Source organism: Eublepharis macularius, chromosome 19 (assembly GCF_028583425.1).
Source record: "Eublepharis macularius isolate TG4126 chromosome 19, MPM_Emac_v1.0, whole genome shotgun sequence".
In the NCBI taxonomy this organism is placed as follows: domain Eukaryota; kingdom Metazoa; phylum Chordata; class Lepidosauria; order Squamata; family Eublepharidae; genus Eublepharis; species Eublepharis macularius.
Window position 1 is genome coordinate 2,411,898 of NC_072808.1, and position 22,996 is coordinate 2,434,893.

The 22,996-nt window shown below is 42.2% G+C and overlaps 1 protein-coding gene across 2 annotated transcripts in view; it reads right to left on the reverse strand.

Moving 5' to 3' along the window:
- Positions 1-5,536: 5,536 nt before the first annotated feature.
- The window catches only part of PECAM1 (platelet and endothelial cell adhesion molecule 1), a 40,165-nt gene continuing 22,705 nt past the window's right edge, over positions 5,537-22,996 (reverse strand). The window contains exons 14-16 of one of the 2 annotated variants that reach the window (XM_055003517.1): positions 21,887-21,943; positions 12,872-12,906; positions 5,537-7,308 (exon numbers count right to left, since the gene is read on the reverse strand). In XM_055003517.1, the coding sequence (XP_054859492.1) occupies positions 7,279-7,308; positions 12,872-12,906; positions 21,887-21,943 (122 nt within the window). In that variant the 3' untranslated portion in view covers positions 5,537-7,278. The remainder of the gene's footprint in view (positions 7,309-12,871; positions 12,907-21,886; positions 21,944-22,996) is intronic. The other variant, XM_055003518.1, reaches the window with a different exon arrangement.

Consider the following 22,996-nt stretch of genomic DNA (forward strand, 5'->3'; position numbering starts at 1 on the left):
CCTTGAAATTGACTGTATCAACTCACAATCCGTCTTGAGTCTTAATGAGAAAGGGAGACTATAAATAATGTAAAATAAATAGATAATAAATTGACAACCATCAGAAAATGCCCTAGTATCTCAGAACCTCTAGTCTATATTTATATAGAGAGAGCTATCCTTTTTAAAAACAAAATTTTATTTTATTTTCTTCATTTATATCCCACTCACTCCCATGGGGACCCAAAACAAATTACATAGAGCTTTCCATTTTATTCTCACAACACCCCTGTGAGGTAGATTCGGTGGAGATCATGATGAGACTGGCCTGAGTTCACCCAGCAAGATTCCATGTCAGAGTGGAGATTTGAACCTGGGGTCTACCAGATTCTTGTCCTGCAGCTGCTCTACTATACTACACTGACTACGCTACACTGAAGATATCCACCAACATTTTGCATGTAAAGCTGAAAGATATTAGGCCTGGTAATCCTCATCAAACCCTATAATAAATTAGGCATACTTTGGAGTAATTAAATTACAGACTTTTCTATTCTATGTTCAAATGCTTCACAAGTGTTCTCAAAAACCTCTGCCACCAGGGGTCAGAAGTGACTTAGCACTCCTATCAGGAATTACCTTCTCATAAAATGGAGAAATTCTCTTTCAGATCTGTGGGTATAAAACATGGATTGTGGAAACTAGATCAGATAAATAAATTGCAGATGGAATAGTGAGTCAATGTGTCCATTTTGTCTTCTAGAATCCTTAAGGTCACTCCAGAAAATGTTCAAAGTTAAACAGTTGACTTTCTTTGTGTGTGAATTCACCATGTATATCAAATATAGTTCAATAGTTAGGCTACCCATTTTATAAGGCTTGGGACATAACATAAGGGCAATACTCACATTACATTCAATGTATGTACAGATCAACATGCGATCAAAACTCCGCATTTATCCAGGTTCTAGTGCTAGATGTCATTTCTAAAGCGAATGTGCGTTGGCTGTTTCTTACAAACAGGTGTACACATGTACATTCAGGTTGTACATGCATTCAATGTAGCATTTGAACAAAGCTTGTAAGGCATTTATACGCCCCTTTCCCTGCAACATACAATAAAAACTGAATAGAGAACTCAGCGTAATATTTTTTTTAAAAAGTAGACTAAACAGGATTCAGAAGAGCCATAAAAAAGAACCCTGAGTCTGCCAGTATGACCCATTTTATCAAACGGAAGCTGAAACCAATAAACAAAGAAAACTTCCTACAGTTTTCACAAAAAATAAAAACATACCTGCAAACTCTACATACAGGGTATTCCACAGCCACAGAACAGGAGCATTAAAAGCCCCCTCGTAGAAGTCAGTGTTCTAATCTTGCAAAATGAAGGTTCACAGATATGGTTGCCAACTCCAAGTTGGAAAATTCCTGGAGATTTGGAAGTAGAGATTGGGAAGAGCTGTGTCTGGTGAGACAAGCGATCTCAGTGGGTTACAATTACAAACCCGTACAGTCCACCCTCTAAAGCCACCATTCTCTCAACATTGGACCTGGGTTAGGTAGTACCCACTAGGTTAAGTAATTGTTTTTCAAGTGATATCCCATTTTTGCAGCTGCATTTTAGGCATTCCTAATATCAGTTCCTAATGATAACGATAATTTGTATTTATATGATCAACAAATATTGTAAATAAATATTAACAAATACCTGGTGGCATTTTGAGGATTTGATGGGTCAGCCAATCTATGTAAGGGCCACTAGTTTGCCGTTGCTGCTGGACACACTATAGTTTAGCAGTTTAGGAATAGCATCATACATGGTCATGGTCAGCCATGTACAAACATACTCTCAGGGCATCTCGGAATGGTGTGGGGTTGCCAACAGGGCCGTTTCCAGATGGCTTACCTTCTGCCGCTCCATGCTGCAACGTCGCGGCTTCTGCCGGGGAAAACACAAAATATCGCGTTTTCTCACGCGAGTTTTGCGCAACGTCGCACGAAACTCGCGTGATATTTCGCGTTCGCCCCAGGACGAGCCGTGACGTTGTGGCATGGAGCGGCAGAAGGTAAGCCATCTGGAAACGGCCCAGGTCTGGATTAAAAATGTCATGTCTTCTAAATAAGGTTCTTCTCATTTTAATTTCTGCTTAACCGTATAAGCAGTACTAGAAAGAAAGAAAGAAGAACAAAAGAACAAAAGAAAGAAAGAAAGAAAGAAAGAAAGAAAGAAAGAAAGAGAAAGAAAGAAAGAAAGAAAGAAAGAAAGAAAGAAAGAAAGAAAGAAAGAAAGAAAGAAAGAAAGAAAGAAAGAAAGAAAGAAAGAAAGAAATGAGCAGTTGAAGCATTTCATGGCATGGAGGCAGGGCTTTTTTTTTCAGCTGGAACGCGGTGGAACGGAGTTCTGGAACCTCTTGAAAATGGTCACATGGCTGGTGGCCCCGCCCCCTGATCTCCAGACAGAGGGGAGTTTAGATTGCCTTCCGCGCTGCTCCAGCGGAGGGCAATCTAAACACTCTGTCTAATGAGACTATGGCCAGGCAGAATTTGTTATCCTTTTGCTGGGCCTGTAAGACAGAACTGTTCCTCCAGGCGTATGGTTGATGCTGGGCAGGGCCCCCACCGGCCGAACTGAATAGGACAGGGCCCTCCCTGTCAGAGCACCCACCCCAAACAATTTTCTTTTAATGTATTTTCAGTGACTGTTTGGGTGTTGGACTGGCCTCTGCTTAGAAATGACATAGACTTAAATGCACATTTCCCCTTTTGGCCTTATTGTTTTTAATTCTGTTTTCTGAATCTGTATCTAATATCGATCTGATGAAGTGGGTTCTAAATCATGAAGGCTGGTACTCCCAGGCAAATTGTGTCTCGCCTACCTTTAATTCATAGTGCATATCAGTGTTTGGGATGCGTCCCTTGGCTTGGGAGTCTTCCTGATTCTGCTACTCTTGCTGTTTGTTGGTATGTTTGGCACCGTATCCCATGGCGGCGTGCACTGTATACACCATAAATTAAGAAAAATCTATTCTTTAATAATCCTGTTCCTTTTCTCTTAATGTTACCTGCCTAATTGCTATTATATTCACAGTAACAGGAAATGATTTTTTAAAAATGATGGTTATTTGGGATCAGAGGTTCAGCCCATAGAATGAGATGGGAATTCTGTTACTATTGAGGGGTGGGAGAAAGATGGGACATTAATAGTGAAATCCTAAGTCATTACACCCTTCTACATCCATTGAAAGCTTAGGATAACATAACTCTCCTTAGGCTTGCATTGTGGGAAACTGATCCAAAATCAGTGAGAAGAACTCAGCTGACTTCAGGTCAGAACCAATGAACTCTTCGGCACATTAAGCCATGTACAGATTTTCCGGGAATAGCTTGGCATCGTACCGAAGCTGGCTTGCTTTCAGTCGTTCCAATTGCAACAATAATCAGACAGAGAACCTATCCAGAGAGGTGTTGAAAATACTCCTCTTTCCTAAATGGTCCGCAGGGTTTCCCTTTATTCCTGCTGTGTGAAAATTCTCTCAGGGTAGTGCAAGTTCACACCACTCCTCGAGGTAATTGCAGGAATCAATACTGTAAACATGTAAAGGGGTGACTCACAAGGTAACCAAGAAGATCTTATAGTTGCGCTTCCAGACGATGCAATCAGCTCTTTTGGCAGGGGCCATTTCCACACGGCTTACCTTATTCTGCAAAATCGCGAAATCTCGCACGAAATCTCACGAGAAGACTCTGTTATCACGCGAGAAGACACGATAACAGCGTCTTCTCGCGAGATTTCGCGTGAGATTTCGCTATTTTGCAGAATAAGGTGAGCCGTGTGGAAACGGCCAGGGTGTTATTCTCACATCCCCACGGAACACCACTGCTGCTTCTGTGGATCATCTACAGTGGAGAACCTTCCCCACTATCTACTTTACTGTCCAAATGTATACAAGATAAAAACAAATAATATTAATTTCCTTTAAGACACACTGTCCCATCCAGCGTCTTCCAGCTGAAACTAAACAACAGGTTTCAGTAGCAGAATTGTCATCCGAGAAAGATCAACAACACATTTATGTTTTATGGCTGTTGATCCAGCCTTGGTGAGACAGCAGAAACATGAACTAAACAGTCTGAAGTGTTAATAGCTCATTGTTTTGGGTCTTGTTGAAACTGAGCCCAGTTTCAATTAAGGAGACACAAAGAGATCTTTCCAAAGTGTTCAGCTTCCAGATGGGCAAACGTCATTGAGGGGGGCGTTGTCTGAATAAAAGGGTACTACTGACATCAGTGAATTCTTTTTACTTAAGAGTGGGCCATTTAGGATTGGCAATACATGAATTATGGGTTTCCCACATTGTTTGGCACATGAAAACCACAGATGTAAACCAGGTTCATGAGAGTCACTTCTTTCATCAAGGAACCTTGGGAACTGTAATCCTACAAGACTGAGGATCTCTAAGATTCCCAGTGCCCTTGCATGTTGCAATACATGAAGGGGTATAAGAAACACCCTCCTCTCCAGCTACACAATTCACCCCCAAACTGATCAGAATAATTTAGAACACAACTGCCACCCCTTTTCCAAATCTCAGAAATAAGATGGCAGCAGGAGAAATAGTTTTCAAACCCCTTTCTCACATGCTAATCTCCCTTTAAATCACACTGTATTTAGTAAAAGCAGGAAAAAAGAAACTGTAGTATTCAGACAGGAAGAAAGGAAAATAAATGTTGAGTTTACATTTGAATCCAAGCTGGCTAAGCTTTAGCAGGGAGCTCCCATAGCAGGTCACACAGAGGCAAACTGGTGATCTTCTTCCCACCAGGGACGGATTGGCCATTAAGGAAGGTTACTAGGAAAAGTCCCAGTGGGCTGATTATCTGGGGGGATGCCCCCCCACAGCCATGTGGTGGCCCTGTACTAGCTGGGTGGGGATCACCACCAGCAAGAGCCCCCCACTGCGGGCCTTGCTTTGCACGAGGTGGGCAGACAGGAGCTGTTGCTGGCAGACCACGTGGCACACAAATTGGGTGGGGGTCACGGCCATGAGCCTGTTGTTTTTCTTTTCCATTCTTCAATAAGTTCAAGGTCATATGTATACGGTCTCTGCTCCTGCCTCATTTTATCTTCATAACAACCCTGTGGGGTAGGTTTGGTGAGAGACAGCTGGCCCGAGGGAGCTTGTATATATAACACATCTTTTAATCTACGTGGATTTAAAAGGAGAATTCTTATAATGGAATCCTAAACAGAGCGATACCGTTCTCAGTCTATTGGAGCCAGTAGACTTAGAAGGGTGTAACTCTATTTAGAATTGCACTGCTGAGTACGTAAGAATTCTTCTATGCTGGTACTGGCCAGACCTGGCTTAACTGCAGAATAATTGCTCCCATCGCATGCATTCACAACCTGGGACCAAACCAAGTATATCAGCTAACCATAGTTCTCGGCTTCTTATGTTTTCAACATAGCCCTCTGTCTGAACTGAAGCTTAATCAATTTTCTAACACACACGTGTTATTTTATTAGTACAAAAGAAGATTCTTCTGATGTAAATCGTTTTCCAATTATTTCTTTAATAAAATATTGCATCAAATTCAGTGTAAGAGCATAGGGGTGCGTAATCAGGGATTTCCAATGTACATTTGCCAAAAGAGATGTGCTGCATAGAGCCTGCCAATTTTTAGTTTTAAAAAGTTAACATTTTACAGACAAAATACATCAGGGGGAGTAAATAAATTAAAAATAGATATTATGTCCAAGGGAATTGAAACAGCTTATTCTTTGTGTGAGTCACAACAAACCTTGCTTAAAAATGACTATCAATCATTTGGGTTTGATATGTCGTTATATAAGCACAGGTATATTTTGCATGAGATTGGTTCTGTTTAAGCACATTTTCAAGTGAGGTATATTGGGGTTAAGCCATATTTTATGTGTACTAATTTTCATTTTCATACACCTTGATGCTTTGGGGATTAAGTGTCTCAATATATCAATAACTTTCTTACTTCTTGACTCAGGACCATAATCGTTAAGTGCATCTAAAATGCTCTATGCTGTACCATTTCCCCTTCTTCTTGGCCATTTCATGACTCATCCATAAAAAAAGAGACAAAACTGAAGTATAACATTTCAGTACATATTTGAACAAAGACAATCATATTTAGGCTGTTTATTGTCCCTGCAATCTGGAGTGATTTTTGATCTTCAAAATTCAGTTCAAGGATTCAATTTGATATCTTCATGAAAAGAAGGAAGGTAGAAAACTGTGGCTCATATGCAAATATGGATCCTCGAACTATAATCCCCGCCCCGCCCCGTGTGCTTTGCTGACAAAGAAATCAGTGATCTCTGTTTTGCTTCAGAAGACAACCAAGTGCAGCAATCCATGAAACATATCAGATGCCTGAAATCATTTGACAAAGAACAATTGATGCTCATAATAACTGCACTGAAATTGCATTTTGCAAAAGTCATAATCTTTGCAAAGCTACTCCAAGTTTTATATAAAAAATTAGCTAATAATGTTCTTTGGCTTCAGTGTGACATTTCCAAATCTGCAGAATAACAACAAGAGCACGGCTGCTTTAGCTTGAAGAATTAACTAGTAGTGTTTTTTTAAAGGTTTATCTCTTTTAAAAAGCAAATCTTTAAGGACTTTGTTATTGTACAACTTAAGAAAAAGAACACTGGGGGTGGGGGCAGAAGATAGGAAAATGCATGAACATTTTTACACCTCTCCCAAGTAGCCAAGCAGCATAGACGGTGCAAACATTTGCACCAAATTGTAGATCATGTTAGTGTCATTTCACATTATATTTTTTCTGATGTGGAAAAACATCATGTGTGAAGTGCTCTTATCAATAACGCAGTTGTTTTGCTACCAATAACATTTATGCCCCAAATCAGTTGCTTAGACCAAAATGTTTTTCAATGAGATCATAGAGAAGTAACCAGACATGGCCTCATATTCTGACAGGTCCATCCATAATTGCTTGGAGAATAAAAACAGAAAAGGTGGTAAACAGTCATCAAACGTACATACATTCGTTGATTAGAGTGACGCTGAATAAAATGTAGAACATAAAATTGGAGGCTGAGCCGAACATGGCTGTGTTCAGGACATCACTATGGCAGGACAGCAGTAATACTGTATAGATGTCACGCTCACCCCACAGGGGTTACCAACAGCTCAAGCAAAACGTGACTTCCGAAAGCATCTAAATGCCACTGAATGTTTAGGAGTGGTAGAACGTCCTCCGTCTTGTTTCCTCTGATGATTCTCTTTTGCTTTTCTAAGTTCCATCAGGTGAGGCTTCTATCCTCTGCAAGCAATGAGATTAAAACATTGTAAGAACGAATTCCATATTTTGTCCCTTCACTGCTACAATAACCACATAAAGAAAAAATGCAATTAAGAACGGTCTAATTCCTGCTGCTTTCTTTTTGCTTTCATTTCTCCCTTTTTTTGGTGTGTTTTCTACTGCCTTAGTGCGGAGTGCCTTCGGTCATCGTAACGTCGTAACGTCACAATGCATCAACGCGATTGAGCATAGACAAATTGCTTTTTAAAAAGGGGTGGTGGTGATAGCACCTGTGACATCGACCGTGACACCAACGATGACGTCCATATCTCACCACATACTCCCTTTTATTTCATGGTGGTATGAACAACAACAACAACAACAACAAAAGACGGCACCCACACCAGGATTAAAAGCAGTGTGTGGAAAGGTAGGCGGCCTAAACAAATCTGATCCTTGAAGAGTGAACACTCAAAAAGAGAGGAGTAAATCGCCAGTGCAGCAGGCTCTTGTTTTTCAGTATCTTGCACTGGAGTTTGAAATGGATGCCTTATCCACTTTAATTTCCTGACCTATTATATACAATATGTTTCAGGGCACGAGACCCTCTTCTTCTTAGATGTAGCAGAAATCTGGAAAAGTTCTCCTTTCTGTAGTTTAGAACACATCTGGAGCTCTTTCTGATCATTTGAGCATAAAACAGCAGATGGCCCATGCAGAGCAGCAGAGTTGTCCCATGTGGAGACTAGGAAATGTTAGCTTCCCAGACAACTCTCTTTACATCTTTACCTATTGGCCCCTTAAATACAGTGTATGCTGACAAAATCTATGAGATCTAATGAAGCTGATGGGTAAGAGGTTCAGGACAGACAAAAGGAAATACCTTCATTACTGAACAAGTAATTAAATTGTGAGATTGTATTGTCGAAGGCTTTCACGGCCGGAGAACGATGGTTGTTGGGGGTTTTCCGGGCTGTATTGCCGTGGTCTTGGCATTGTAGTTCCTGACGTTTCGCCAGCAGCTGTGGCTGGCATCTTGGTGCTACACCTCTGAAGATGCCAGCCACAGCTGCTGGCGAAACGTCAGGAACTACAATGCCAAGACCACGGCAATACAGCCCGGAAAACCCCCAACAACCAAATTGTGAGATTCATTGCAAATACATGTTGTAATGGCCATGAGCATAGATGGCTTCAAGAGGGAATTCGACAGATTCATGGTTATCAATGGTTACCAGTCATGGTGATTAAAGAAAACCTCCATAATGCTGGATGCCAGCGCTAGGAGGCAATAACAAGGGAAACCTTTGGCATCTATGACCTGTTTGTTGATCCTCCAGGGCAACTGATTGGCCACTGTGTGAAATACTGGACTTAGATGGACCATAAGATGCTAGACTTGGGGCTGTTCTTATGACCACCGTTTCATCAGCCCAAAGAAAAGCAAGTAAGCATGCAAGCACGTCAAAATGGTTGGGGAAGGGGTTGAAGAGAGAGAGGCAAATGAAATCAGGCTGTAGTGCTGAAGCAAATCAAACACAATGCCCAATTAGTATTTGGCGAAGAAGTTACCTCATTGTTATGATATTTCCTTTCATATGTTTTCAGAAACTGGAGGCAGCCATTAAATAGCGTATAAAGATCGCCAGCTCAGATTCCAGGAAGGAAAACCCCTCCCAGTTCCTTTCTGAGCAATTCAAAATTTGTCCGTGATGCTTTCCAAGCTAATGAAGTAGGATTCATTAGAAGAGGGATGGTGTAAGCATTTGCATTTGCAGAGAAAAGCAATATATTACACTCTCCTTCACGGGAACCTTTTTATATCTCCCCTCCAAAACTGCAGAGGGGAGAGCACGCCATCTTGCCAATGTAAAAGTTCTCCTTTGGTACCTCCAAAAGGGAGAGTTAGGAGCCAGAGTGACAACGTATCTTAGATTCTCAGGAATCCGAAAATTTGGGATGTTGCTGTTGTCTTTTTGTCGCTCAGTATCAAACAGCCTTTGTTCGACCATTGCTTTTACTTGGGGGCTTTTTGACCAGAGAGCCTTTCAACCATGAAGTTCTCCATCTTGGCTTCCAAACTAGAGAGCTTTTTTTGGAGCGTCCACAAGATGACATGGTGTAATTCATCCTATGTCCAGGTTTCCCCTGTCCTCAACCTGCTCTTTCCCATCCTTGTTTTCTCTGATCCTTTGAGACAGAACACAGCCCAAACATATCAACACACCACCTAGAAGGAGTGATACAAATTCTCCCTTCCCTGCAAATGACCTGCCCACATCAGTGCCATTTGCTCACCATAAGCTCCTTGCAGGCACCATTCTGTCCCTGCTGCACCAAGGGAGGGTTTTTTTTAAAAAAAACCCCAGCAACAAGATGGTAATTGCTATAGCAGCACAGCACTGAAGTTGCCAATTATATGCTTCAAGTCTTAATGGAACCATTATAGTGCTATAGCTACCTGTGAAGGACAGAACATAAAAAGGGGACAAAACATTAAAAGAGGACAGCAAATGGCCAAGGCAGCTGTAATGACCATGTCCTGAGCCAATGTGGATTTATTGTGGCACAAGTGTCGAAGGGAAAAGTAGGGGAAAAAACTAAGGAAAGTGCATACAAAATTCCTACATGTGGAAGATCTATTGCCAATATCCATGTGGGATGTCCTGTGGAAATAGCCCCAGTGACCTTAGACTTCTCCATGAAACCCACCTCACAAGGTTGTTGTGAAGATAAAATAAGGGGAGGGAACTATGGGTACCAGAGCTATTTGGAGAAGAGTGAGATAAGAAACAAATGAATAGATCTTCATATGCAAAATGGAGGCACTGTTGATGAACATTCCAGCGGTGTAAAATAGAGGTGACTGGCTGCTTTATGATAGGGAGAGGCATGCTGGGAGCATATCAGACGGTTGCATTCGTATTTGTACGGTCTTGCTGTTGTCTCTCAAGAAATATTCATGGTGCCAACCTTAACCATAACGGCCCTAAAGCTTTTGGACCTAGCACATTTAAAAGACTAATGTGCCCCTTATGATCACGGTACAGAAGCTCAATCAAGAAAAACTTAATATGATATTACGTTTATATTATGTCTGAATAGCAAAGACACATAGAGGGGGCACTTTGACACTATAATTTTGCAAAGTTGCCTTCCAAGGCATAGTACAAGTAACAACAACAACAACAACAACAAATAACATTCGATTCATATACCACCCTTCAGGACAACTTAACACCCACTCAGAGAGGTTTACAAAGTGTGTCATTATTATCCCCACAACAATCACCCTGTGAGGTGGGTGGGGCTGAGAGAGCTCTGGAAGAGCTGCGACTGACCCAAGGCCACCCAGCTGGCTTCAAGTGGAGGAGTGGGGAATCAAACCTGGCTCTCCAGATTAGAGTCCCACTGCTCTTAACCACTACACCAAGCTGGCTCTCCATTTCCATTTTGTGTGCCCAACTAGACTGCGGGCAAGGCATGTCGCTTTCAATCTAGCTAGAAATGAAAGCGCAATACACAACCCTTCTGCCCCTCGTCAGCCATCACTGTGCCTCCTGCAAGACAGTCAAAAGAACCTCCTTGACCAGTGACCCTCAAAAATCTGCAACACTGTTCTTGGTGGCTTTCCCATTGCCAAGGAGCTCCTTCCACTTGGAAACTGGCCAGTCTCCAAAATCCAAGCAAGATGCAATGAAATGTAATAAATAATAAAACTGGAAAGGTGCAACTTGACTATATTTCAGCCGGCTTTTGGGGATCCACCCCTCTTAAATGTAAGGCAAGAAAACGGAAGAAAGATAAAAACAGGAACCTTGCGATGATGTAACTGTTACTCATCCATTAAAACAGGTCTGTTTATTCTAACTGATTTAGGGACGTTCAGTCCTCTGCATATCGGATGTAAACAATGCAAAGAATGTCTTGCTAATCCCTTGAGAACATGAGTGCTGAAGAATGCTGTGTGTGTGTACACGTGCACGTGTTTGTCACTAGCTTATACAAACAGTCCAACTCCTATAAACATTCTTATTTATAAATGTGTTCCTCTTTGTTCAAAACAAAAGTTGCAGAATTAAACCAGGGATGCTCGAACCAATCAATCTGATTCAAGTCCTGTTTGCTTGTCACAAACAGGGAGCTAGTTTTTTGACAGACTGTTTGTTTGTCAGCATGTTCATGGCTGTTTGGCAGGTTGCTTCATTCTGTTACTTCTTCTCCTCCTCCTCCTCCTCCTCCTCATTGTTATTATCCTTCCTAACAGTTTAGTACAGCACAATAGGCTTTTCATGCATATACATTCTCACACAGCCTGGCTCCTCTTTATCACTGTTGCACGGCTGCTTTGTGTGGCATGTAGGTGTTCAAAGAGAAAGTTAAATCAGCCACAAGTCATATAAATCTATAAATCTATCATACAATAATGCTGTGTTTATTTTTTAAAAATCCAACTGTTTGGTGTTCATTGAAATAGTACTTAGTGATGCTAATGGATGCTGATGATCTGTTTTGGTCAGCACCGTTTTCATGCATGCACAGTACCACCCACACCCCCGGATACCTACCTTTTTGGCAGGCATTCAAGTCATTTGGTGCCAAACCAAACGGATCCTGTGACTGGCTCACACCTGATCATCACAATCCAACACGGGCCATTTCCACACATCCGTAAAATAGCGCAAGACTCATGGAATGCTGGCCATTACTGAGGCAGGTAGTTAGAAGGGTGCCACAAAAACAGCATCATGATGGGGTGACGTCAGAAATGGCGCGACGAAGCCACCAGCCTTCCGTGAGTCTTGCGCTAGTTTAAGGAGGTGTGGAAACGGCCTTGGTAAGCCGCGTTCAGCACAAAATTTGCAGCATTCCTACGTTCATGATCAGTGGACATGCCAGCATCTAGTCTAGGGCTGATTGACCATGTGTAAGTACCAGCAAGCACAAGGTACAGCTTTTGGCATTTGTGAAGCTTGCTCTAGAGTAAACGCTTCGCCTGTAGCAAAGTAGAGCAGGAGGCCAGTTACTACACTGGCATCTCACTTCTACCCAAACATCCTGGTTTAAGCAGCAAAGTTAGGAATCCCTTCCTAGCCCAGGACTGATGTTGTACTGGGATGTCCTCTGCTTATATACCTTATCCAGCCCTGCCTACTGACCACCCCTAAAGCCTGCCCCCATGGCATTTCTTTAGGTCAGCTGATTGTTACTGCTAGGCCAAATTTGGATGGATTTGCAATTCTTTAAATCCTTTAACGAATGTATTAACTCCCCTACTTTTCTTGTTTATAATCCATATTACATTTTCCATAGAAAAATACTGCTACCATAGGTGGTAGCTGCATTAGTCTGTTGCTATAGAACAAAAATTCAACTTCAGTAGCAAGAAAAGAGCAACAAAACATTTCCAGGGTATGAGCTTTCATGAGTCAACGTTCACTTGATCAGATAGCATAGAAAACTATTACAATGCAACCTGTGCACACACTTATTACTAAGAGTCAGAAATCTTGGCTTCTCCTTTGCCTAACAAAATACAACTTCCCTGAGCCCATATCACAGGTCTAAAAAAAAGCACACTTACAGAATTTCTTAGAGAATTCCTATTTTCTCCAGCACCTGAAAATTACAAAAGACAGTTTAGAAACAGAAAGAGCTTTCCAAAAAGTTCAGCTTAAAATACAAATATGTGTACACATGTACAAATAAGAGAGAGCTGTGTGAGCCATTTTATGAAAGCTACTTTCGGGGTCTCACAATTGTGTCTGCAATGCATTGATTTCAAAGATCATGGGGGCATTTCCCAGCCCCTAATTTGAACAAGTTCTTGCTGCTAATTTCTGCAGTGAAAGTCATTAGTGCCTTTTGACAGTTCTTTGGGATCCCTGCTAGTTACGCAAGAAATAAGCATTACACATTAATATTTGGTGAGCTCTTTCGATTAATTATATAATTATAGGAATACTTTGATGAGAAGTGTCCTGCAAGGACAATGCATCCTATACAAGTAAGCAAAGAAGGAGGATCCCCTCCCTTACAATTTCCTCCCTCCATACAACATGTTCCCATATACCCTCCCTCCCTCTGCACAACATGTTCCCATGTACCCTTCCTCCTGCTGCACAACATGTACCCTTCCTCCTGCTGCACAACATGTACCCATGTACCCTTCCTCTCTCAGCAGTTGCTTGAATTGTACACGCAAAAACATAAATGGACTTAGTATAGTTCCACTTGTGCAAGACCTTGGGCAACACCTTGGTCTTTTTTGCAATGAGCTTTTCACTGGTTCTGGCCCCATACTCCAGAATTGATTCCCCCTCTCCCGCCCGAGTTTTCCGTGACTTTTCTCCCTTTGCACATATTCCATTTTTTTTTACAGCAAAATCATGCGGGAGTGTGTTGTACACATTTATTTGGAATTAAGTTTCATATATTAATTTTGAGTTATTCCCTCAACTAAGAACCAAGAATGTTAAAGAAACCCCAATCCATGGGCCAAATATTAAAATTACTAAATATAGAACATAAATATATATCTAATGCCTAAATGTTGCAACATTGCAACAAATGCAAAAAAAAATTTTTAAAGCCACACTGACAAAACTGCTGATGTTCGTCTTCCCCCAGAAAGTCTGCAGCAGAAACGGTATTTTTCCAGTGCAGAAATAAAATAAAAACAAGACACCACTTTGGTTTGACTTGCTCAAATGCAGAATCATAAAAGCCAAAAGGGAATCCAATCCTTGTGAGTTAAATACCCAAGAAACCCGCTGTAAGTGTGTCATATGAGGAAGACACTCTAGTGGTTTCCTCCTATATATTATGGTGCCCCAAAATCGGTCACACAAGAACTTGAGCAAGCAGAAATGCAAGTTCAATAAGTTCAAGTTGGTATACAATATGTTCAACTTAGCACAATTTTGTTTGTTTGATTGATTGATTGATTGACTTCATTTATATCCCAACATTCTCCCCAATGGGTAACAACAACAACAACAACATTCAGTTTATATACTGCCCTTCAGGACAACTTAATATCCACTCAGAGTAGTTTGCAAAGTGTATTATTATTGGTTGTTGGGGGTTTTCCGGGCTGTATTGCCGTGGTCTTGGCATTGTAGTTCCTGACGTTTCGCCCGCAGCTGTGGCTGGCATCTTCAGAGGTGTAGCACCAAAAGACAGAGATCTCTCAGTGTCACAGTGTGGAAAAGATGTAGGTCATTTGTATCTACTCAGGAGGGGTGGGGTTGAGCTGAGTCATTCTGTAAGAGTTTCCCAGGGTGTGGAATGCTAATGGCGGGAGGCTTCACTGTATCCTGAGGCGGTTCTTTTGCATATGGATTGGTGCTTGATGTGCTAATCTTCTCTGCAGGGCTATTGTCGGGTGTGGAGTGTTTTGTTGGCCTGGTGTTTTTCAGAACTGGAGCCCATGCTCTGTTCATTCTTAAGGTTTCTTCTTTCCTGTTGAAGTTTTGCTTATGCTTGTGAATTTCAATGGCTTCCCTGTGCAGTCTGACAAAGTAGTTGGAGGTGTTGTCCAGTATTTTGGTGTCCTGGAATAAGATACTGTGCCCTGTTTGAGTTAGGCTATGTTCAGCCACTGCTGATTTTTCAGGCTGTCCAAGTCTGCAGTGTCTTTCATGTTCTTTTATTCTTGTCTGGATGCTACGCTTTGTGGTCCCGATGTAAACTTGTCCACAGCTGCAGGGTATACGGTATACTCCTGCAGAGGTGAGGGGGTCTCTGCTGTCTTTTGCTGATCGTAGCATCTGTTGTATTTTTCGGGTGGGTCTGAATACTGCTTGAAGGTTATGCTTTTTCATAAGCTTTCCCATCTGATCAGTAATTCCTTTGATATATGGCAAAAACACTTTTCCTGTGGGAGACTGTTTTTCTTTGGTTGTTTGATTCATCCTGGGTTTGATTGCTCTTCGGATTTCATTTCTGGAGTAGCCATTTGCCTGAAGTGCGTGGTTTAGATGATTAATTTCCTCATTGAGAAAGCGCGGCTCACATATCCGTCTTGCACGATCCACTAATGTTTTCATTATGCCTCTTTTCTGTCGGGGGTGGTGATTGGAGTTTTTGTGTAAGTACCGATCAGTGTGAGTTGGTTTCCTGTAGACCTTGTGACCTAACTGAAAGTTTGCTTTGCGGATGACCAAGGTATCCAGGAATGAGAGTTTTCCCTCACTTTCTTTCTCCATTGTGAATTGTATGTTCAGGTGGATGTTGTTGAGATGATTCAAAAACTCCATCAATTCTTCCTCCCCATGGCTCCAAATGATGAATGTATCATCCACAAACCGGAACCATACACTGGGTTTGTGGGGTGCTGATTCTAGAGCTGTTTTTTCAAAATGTTCCATGTAGAAGTTTGCTATAACTGGGCTGAGTGGGCTCCCCATGGCCACCCCATCCATCTGTTCATAGAATTCGTTGTCCCATTGGAAGTAACTGGTTGTCAGACAATGATGGAATAAGGCTGTTACATCCTCTGGGAAAATCTGATTAATCAGTGCAATAGTGTCTTTTACTGGAACCTTGGTAAACAGGGATACAACATCAAAACTGACAAGTATGTCTTGTGGATTGAGTTTCAGAGAACTGATTTTGTTGATGAAATCTGCTGAATCTTTGATGTAAGACGAGGTTTTCCCGATGTGGTCCTGCAGGAGATCTGCCAGATGTCTAGCTAATTCATATGTCGGTGAACCAATGGCACTCACAACCGCCTCAGGATACAGTGAAGCCTCCCGCCATTAGCATTCCACACCCTGGGAAACTCTTACAGAATGACTCAGCTCAACCCCACCCCTCCTGAGTAGATACAAATGACCTACATCTTTTCCACACTGTGACACTGAGAGATCTCTGTCTTTTGGTGCTACACCTCTGAAGATGCCAGCCTCAGCTGCGGGCGAAACGTCAGGAACTACAATGCCAAGACCACGGCAATACAGCCCGGAAAACCCCCAACAACCATCGTTCTCCGGCCGTGAAAGCCTTCGACTATGTATTATTATTATCCTGTGAGGTGGGTGGAGCTGAGAGAGTTTTAGAAGAGCTGTGAGTCTGACCCCAGATCACCCAGCTGGCTTCAAGCGGAGGAGTAGGGAATCAAACCCGGTTCCAGATTAGAGTCCCGCTGCAACCACTACACAAAACTTAAGGTGGCTTACATAATTCTCCTCTCCTCCATTTTATCAGCCACTGCCGTCTTTTCTTACATTTTCACTTAAACAAGAGCTCTAGGGGAAGTGGAATTTTTGCGCTGGATCCAACCCAGAGTTCCTCACACTGGAAGCACAGAGTTGTACGCACAATGCAGAAGGGAGAACATATGTTGGAAGAATTATTATCATGAGTTGGTGTGATGTCACGCCCATGTAACTCCACACGTTAGTAGAGGAAACGGAGCCACATCACATCACTACTGGACTCAAGGGTCAAGCTTGCAGAAAAATAAAGTTGGGGAATCAGCCCCAGTATCTTATCTAGATTATCATGATTCGAAAGGAAAGATAAAATACACAAAATGTTTGTTGAAGTAGACTCCAGACAGCAATTCCCTTCACCAGTTTTTAGATTAAAAGGCAGCTTGAACCAGGCAAACATGAAACAAATCTTTAATGAACACATAGTATGCTAGGTATTGTACTATCAGGAAGGAGGAAATTATAAATTTTGTAGATTTCTAAAGCTTCAAATGAAGGGATGTTTGTTAATTATACTGTGGCAGGGCAGCAAAGGGGAGGAAACAGGGGAAGCCATGGATATCCCATGTCTTGGTCACCATAAATCAAAAGTCTGGGTGGCCAGCACCATTTTATAGCTAATCTGATTTCTATCTGCTATGTATGCTTTGATGTAGATATTCTGAGACATCAACAAAGGTAATAGATTGCAATTAATCTCTAAAACCTGGTTTTTAAAAGGCACTTTATGGGGGTCAGTGTTTTAACACTGGTAAGGCGGGTTTCCTGAGGCACAGAAAAGACTTCTAGTGACTTATTCCAAACACAGCAAGGCAGCAAAGATTTCTCATGCCTCCTTTTGCTTGGGAATATTTGTTTTTCCACAGCATATTGTGGGTGGCGATGGGATTCTTAGCACTTCCTGTCTAACTGCTGAAAATGCCTCCCAGCAACGGACTCGCTTTTTCCAGCGCAGTGCCAACAGAGCAATGTGTTGATTAGATTTCCCTTTGCACAGATTTACCAAATAAGAATGAATTGCTGCAAGATCTAATCTGTAGCTGTTGCGTGCTGGCCATATATGGCCTTCACATTGCTGGGGACATTTTCCTTTAGAAATGGAACAAGGCAGCATTTTAAATGGTTACTGTGGAATTATTTCTTACAGTCAATTAGAATTTTTGGTATGCAGCTATTATGTAGAAATCCTCCGATGTTGGCTTCATGCCCATAGGCAAGTAAAACAACTTATGCCAATACATGCAGGCAGGGGTCACTTCGTAGAAAAAGAGCTGGAGGAACTCATTAGCATAACTTATTAGCATATGCCACACCCCTTGCCATCACCAGAAGTGTGTCATTAGCATAACTGATTTGCGTATGCCACACCCCCTGACATCACCTATCCTGGCTGTTTTGGACCCAATCCTGGCCATTCAGGGCTGAAATTGGGCCCAAAATGGCAAAAAGGGGCTGAAAATGACTGAAAAGTGGCCCAAAATGGTCAGGATCGGGCTGCTGCTGAGAGGGAGAGTGATCCACCACCCGTCAGAGGCCCGATCCAGGCCGTTTCAGCCCCAATCCAGGCCGAAATGGGCCCCAAATGGCCGAGAGTCAGGTGGGTGGGGCCACCTGCCATGGGAACTGCCGGAACTGCATTCCTGTGCATCCCCCCTCGAAATGAGCCCTGCATGCAGGTAGCTTAATCCTCCACATGGTGGTAGCTATCTGGTGTGAAACTGACACGTACAGGATATTTAAGATGTCCTGCACCATAAGACCTTGTGAATTACCTTTCATATAGGATCTCTTCCCATGATGTACACTAGGGAAACCAGTGGCAGAGTATCTAAATGCAATGCATTCATAAAGGACAGTAGATGTTCTATTTCCTACTGCACTGGAAATGTCGTCAGAAAGGAGAGAGGGGACACTGGTGATGGGCAAACAGATACATTAACTGAATCAGTACATCATAGAAATAGATCAAGATGGGTAGCAGAGTTAGTCTGTGGCGGTAGAAAAGAACAAGAGTCCAGTAGTACCTATAAGACTAACAAACTTTGTGGTAGGGTATGAGCTTTCGTGAGTCACAGCTCACTTCTTCAGATACAGCTAGAATATGAATTTGAGTGGTTTCAGATGTCAAAAGACAATAGCCAGTGAATGACAATAGTAGGTGTGATTGGAAAGGGTGGGGTATGCAGAGGGGTAGTGGGTGTGGAGAAATCAGCATTGGTAATGAGAGAGGAAGCCTATGTCTCGATTCAATCCAGGTGGGTGCATTGTCTTGAGTTTCATTATCAGTTGCAATTCAGCAGTCTCTCAGCATACCCTCCCACAAATTTTGTTAGTCTTATAGGTGCTACTGGACTCTTGGTCACAGAAGTAGTAATAATTCCATAGGAACAGCTGTGTTAGAGCAAAAAAGAAACAGGAATTTTATTTCATAGGCTGCTTCCAGATAGGGATTTCCGCTGTGTGGAAAGGTAGAAGCCCCTGGGTTAGAGATGGAAACACCCATGTAACCTTTCACGGCATTCCTGGAGCTTTCTCCTTCAATCCAGACTGAGCTCCACTTTATATTTTGGTGTTTAGCATGTGGCTTTGTAGGAGATGGAAAAATGAGGGGATGAAGCGGGTTCAGGGCTCAGTGCAACAGGGAAAAAGGGGAGGAGAGGGGTTTGAGGGCAGCCATGGGAAGCGCAAGCAGCATGGGACCATGGTTGTATAGATTCCATTCCTATGCCACTTTCTGCTGCCCCTATCAGGGTAAGGGGAATATTTTTATGTTCCCACGTGGAAGCCGTCTCACACAAGGGAATAGGAATATGGTAAAACAAAGTTGTGAAAGAGGGCAATTTTTATATTGGAATAGGGTTGTAGTTTTTAATTGTTCTGTGTAAGTTATGTGAGGGGGGGCTGATAACAGAGGGGTTTTTTTGGCTTCTGGTCCCCCTCTTACTGCATTGTTTACTAAATACATTACACTGTTTTTATTTCAGTCTTCTCTAAGGGGCTAATTCAGTTTTATTGCATTGTATGTACTATATTGGTATTTATTGCAGTGTTTTTATAATTCTGAAATTTGCTTTGAGTCTTACCAAGAATGATGGGTGATAAATGAAGTGAGTAAATAAATAAAGAAAATGTGCCGGCTGTAGTCCACAAAAGCTTGTAGGGGAAAAAGCAGCGGGATGGTGGGCATCCATGGCGTAGCTCCATTGGTGGGGAATTGGGTTCTGTCAGGAGCAACTGGCTGTCTCACAACACAGTGGCGGGGACAGATGCCCGTGTGGGGAAACCTCTGGACCAACCAGTCCTTCCCCAGCCTTGCAGCAGGGGGGAGCTTTAAAGAGGTGAACCTCATGGCCTGGCCAAGCTATGGCACAGCCATATGATGGATGGCTTACACCCAGGGCAGAGGGTGGCTCGCCCAGATAGGTCAGGGCAGAGGTCCAAGAATGACCCCAGGGCCTGACCTGTACCGCTAGTTAGGCCCTTGCTGTGGTTGCAAGTTATGTTGTCATTTTTCAATAAACGGCCCCTTTATATCCCAGCTCTGGTGTCTGCCTCTTCATTCCGACTGTGGGGGGGCAAAAAGAATTCTTGAGAGCATTTGTACAAAAGCATATACCTAGATATGTTCATTTAGAAAGGGGAGGCCACATGAACAGCAGCTGTCAAACTCCTTTAGCTACTTTCTAAAACTTAGCTCAGGGAGAGGATTCTTTAGCCTCCAACAGAAAAGTCAACTTTTTTTCTGCTTCACAAAGTAATGCAATAAAGCCTCCAAAGTGGTGTTGCTTTGTGAGATGTCCTGCTTATCTATTTGAAACACTTTTTTCCTGTGTATCTGTCAGGAAAAGCAGACGCAATTAGAACAATACACTGTTATTATGTTTCCAAAAATAACTGAAACTGCAGCCGGCTATATGGGAGAGAGACGGTGGAAGGCAAGATTAAGGGGTGCTTACGTATTGTCAATCTAATCCCGCCCTCGCTTGTAATCGCATTTCATTGCAATGGACTTCCTGTCCTACGACAAAGTATAGCTTTAGAAGGAATTTGTATAATGCTTGCCATTCTCAAGCACATTGGAGTTGATAAACTGGATAGACAGAGTTTCTCTGTGTTTCCCACAAGAAGATCCATCATGAAAAGTCTAGCAACTCCTACATCACCAGCTGGGTAGAAAAGAGATTGAAGTTTATATCCTTAATATCAAGACATCCCAGAATGAGCTAAGTTCGGCCTAATGAGTCGGAATTATAAATTGTAGAAGAAGTGTAGAAAACGCTTCTCAAGCTTCTAGCTGTTTGATGAAATTTTAGTGCTTAGTAATTTATTATGCATTATATATGTTGTTTTGTTGTTTAACTTCTGTTCCCTGAGTCTGAAGAAAGGTCAGTAAATAAACATTCCAAACAATTATTTGTTTAAAATAAATATCTGAATAAATAAATAATTGGCATAGAATTTAAGATCATTTCCCCACATTTTAAAATCTACAAGATGAGAGGCATGCTTGCTAAACATTATATCCTTGAGCTTCCATTTTTTGCAGCCAGGCCTAGGCAGTTCCTGGATATTTTTCTTGGATCACCCACACATGGAACCTAGAGTGGAGCTAATGAAGAAGGAAAAAACAAAAGAAGGTTCCTGTAACACCTTAAAGATGAACATATTTATTGTAGCATGAAGGGGTGAGGTTGTGGAGATAGAAGCAGGCTTGGTTTTTGGAGAATGTCATGTGGCGAGGTGAACACATCATCATTTCAGACACATTGAATCAAGTGGAGTGCAAGTGGAGCGCAAGTGAACAGGGAGGAATACACGTGAGTCTGTTCACTTGCCGTTCAAGTGTCATTCGTCACTTGTAGCTTGACCCCCAGTCTTTCCCACAGACACTGGGGACGCAAATATGCCCATAGTACATCTCTTTATTTTTGGCCCCCAAACCAATAGATTCACTGAGAGCACCTGTGTACTTTCTCCCGGGCAAACACGGGCCATTGTTCCTGACGCTGCATGGAGCACTGACAGGGACTCTGCATGTGCATAGAGCGCACAGAAGTATAGTGCATATATTTATATATATGAACTTATATTTTTCCTTCTCAAAAAAAAAACAAGCAAATTGTCAGCCGCTCATACGGTTGCAGACCTCCAAGTAGGAACCTGCAATCTCACAGAATTACAACAGATATCCGGGCTACACAGATAAGTTCCCATGGAGAAAATGGCTGCTTTGGAGGGCAGTTGTTATACCCCATTCAGATCCCTCCCCAAACCTCACCCTTCCCCAGGCTCCACCCCCACTAATCTCTAAGAATTTCCCAGTCCAAAGTTGGCAACCCTAGCAACACACATTGACTTCTTTGCATGAGCTCACTTACCATTCATAGATTTTCTGATTTCAGTATATACTGTCTCGTTCTTCTTTGTTACAGGAGCTGGAAAATATAGCAGTATGGTATCAATTATTGTTTGTATTTTTGTTGAAAACTTCCCTAACTTAGACTGTGCTGTCATGCTGTCTTCTTCATCATCATCATCATCATCATCATCATCATCATCATCATCATCATCATCATCATCATCATCTTTTATTTTATTTTCTTCGCTTATGGTCCAGCTGTCTCACTGAGTCTCAAGGCAGGTAATAATAATAAATAATAATAACAATGGATTTATATACCACCCTTCAGGACAACTTAACGCCCACTCAGAGTGGTTTACAAAGTATGTCATTATTATCCCCACAACAAACACCCTGTGAGGTGGGTGGGGCTGAGAGAGCTCTGAGAGAGCTGTGACTGACCCAAGGTCACCCAGCTGGCTTCAAGTGGAGGAGTGGGGAATCAAACCCGGCTCTCCAGATTAGAGTCCCGCTGCTCTTAACCACTGCACCAAACCAGATAACAAATAAAAGCAGTGCTATAAGAACTGTACAATACATAAACGCAATAAAATTAGAGGATGAGCTAATACAGACAATAAAGCAGCATTAAAAGATAGGAGAACAATTTAGTGAGGAGTCATATTACGAACCACGGTAGTAGAGATGGGTTAAAGGTCAATTACAAATTCAAACAATGGAAAATCTCTCCAGCTCAGCAGACCAGATTGGCCCGCATTCAGAAGAGGACATGATGAGAATCACTGTGCCGGCCCCTTGGGAAAAGTGGCTTTACCACCAGGCCACTTTACAAATGATGTGCTATGCCGTAGACGAATGCGCTGTGCTTCTCTCCCTATGAACTTTAGCGTTCTAAAAGGAAAACTCTGAGGGAAATATACCTCAGTCATTTTTTTCCTATGAAGTGAATATTTTAAAAGTTATGTAAAAGAACAGTTGTGCCTAGAAACAGAGGGGAAAATATCACCCAAGAGATGACAACTAGGATAAATGTCTGCCTATTTGAAACCCTGCTAAGAATAGGAAAAGAAGGCTAAAGGTGAGGGAAAATATTCCTGAAGAGAGAGTTGTGAACAATCACAGAGCT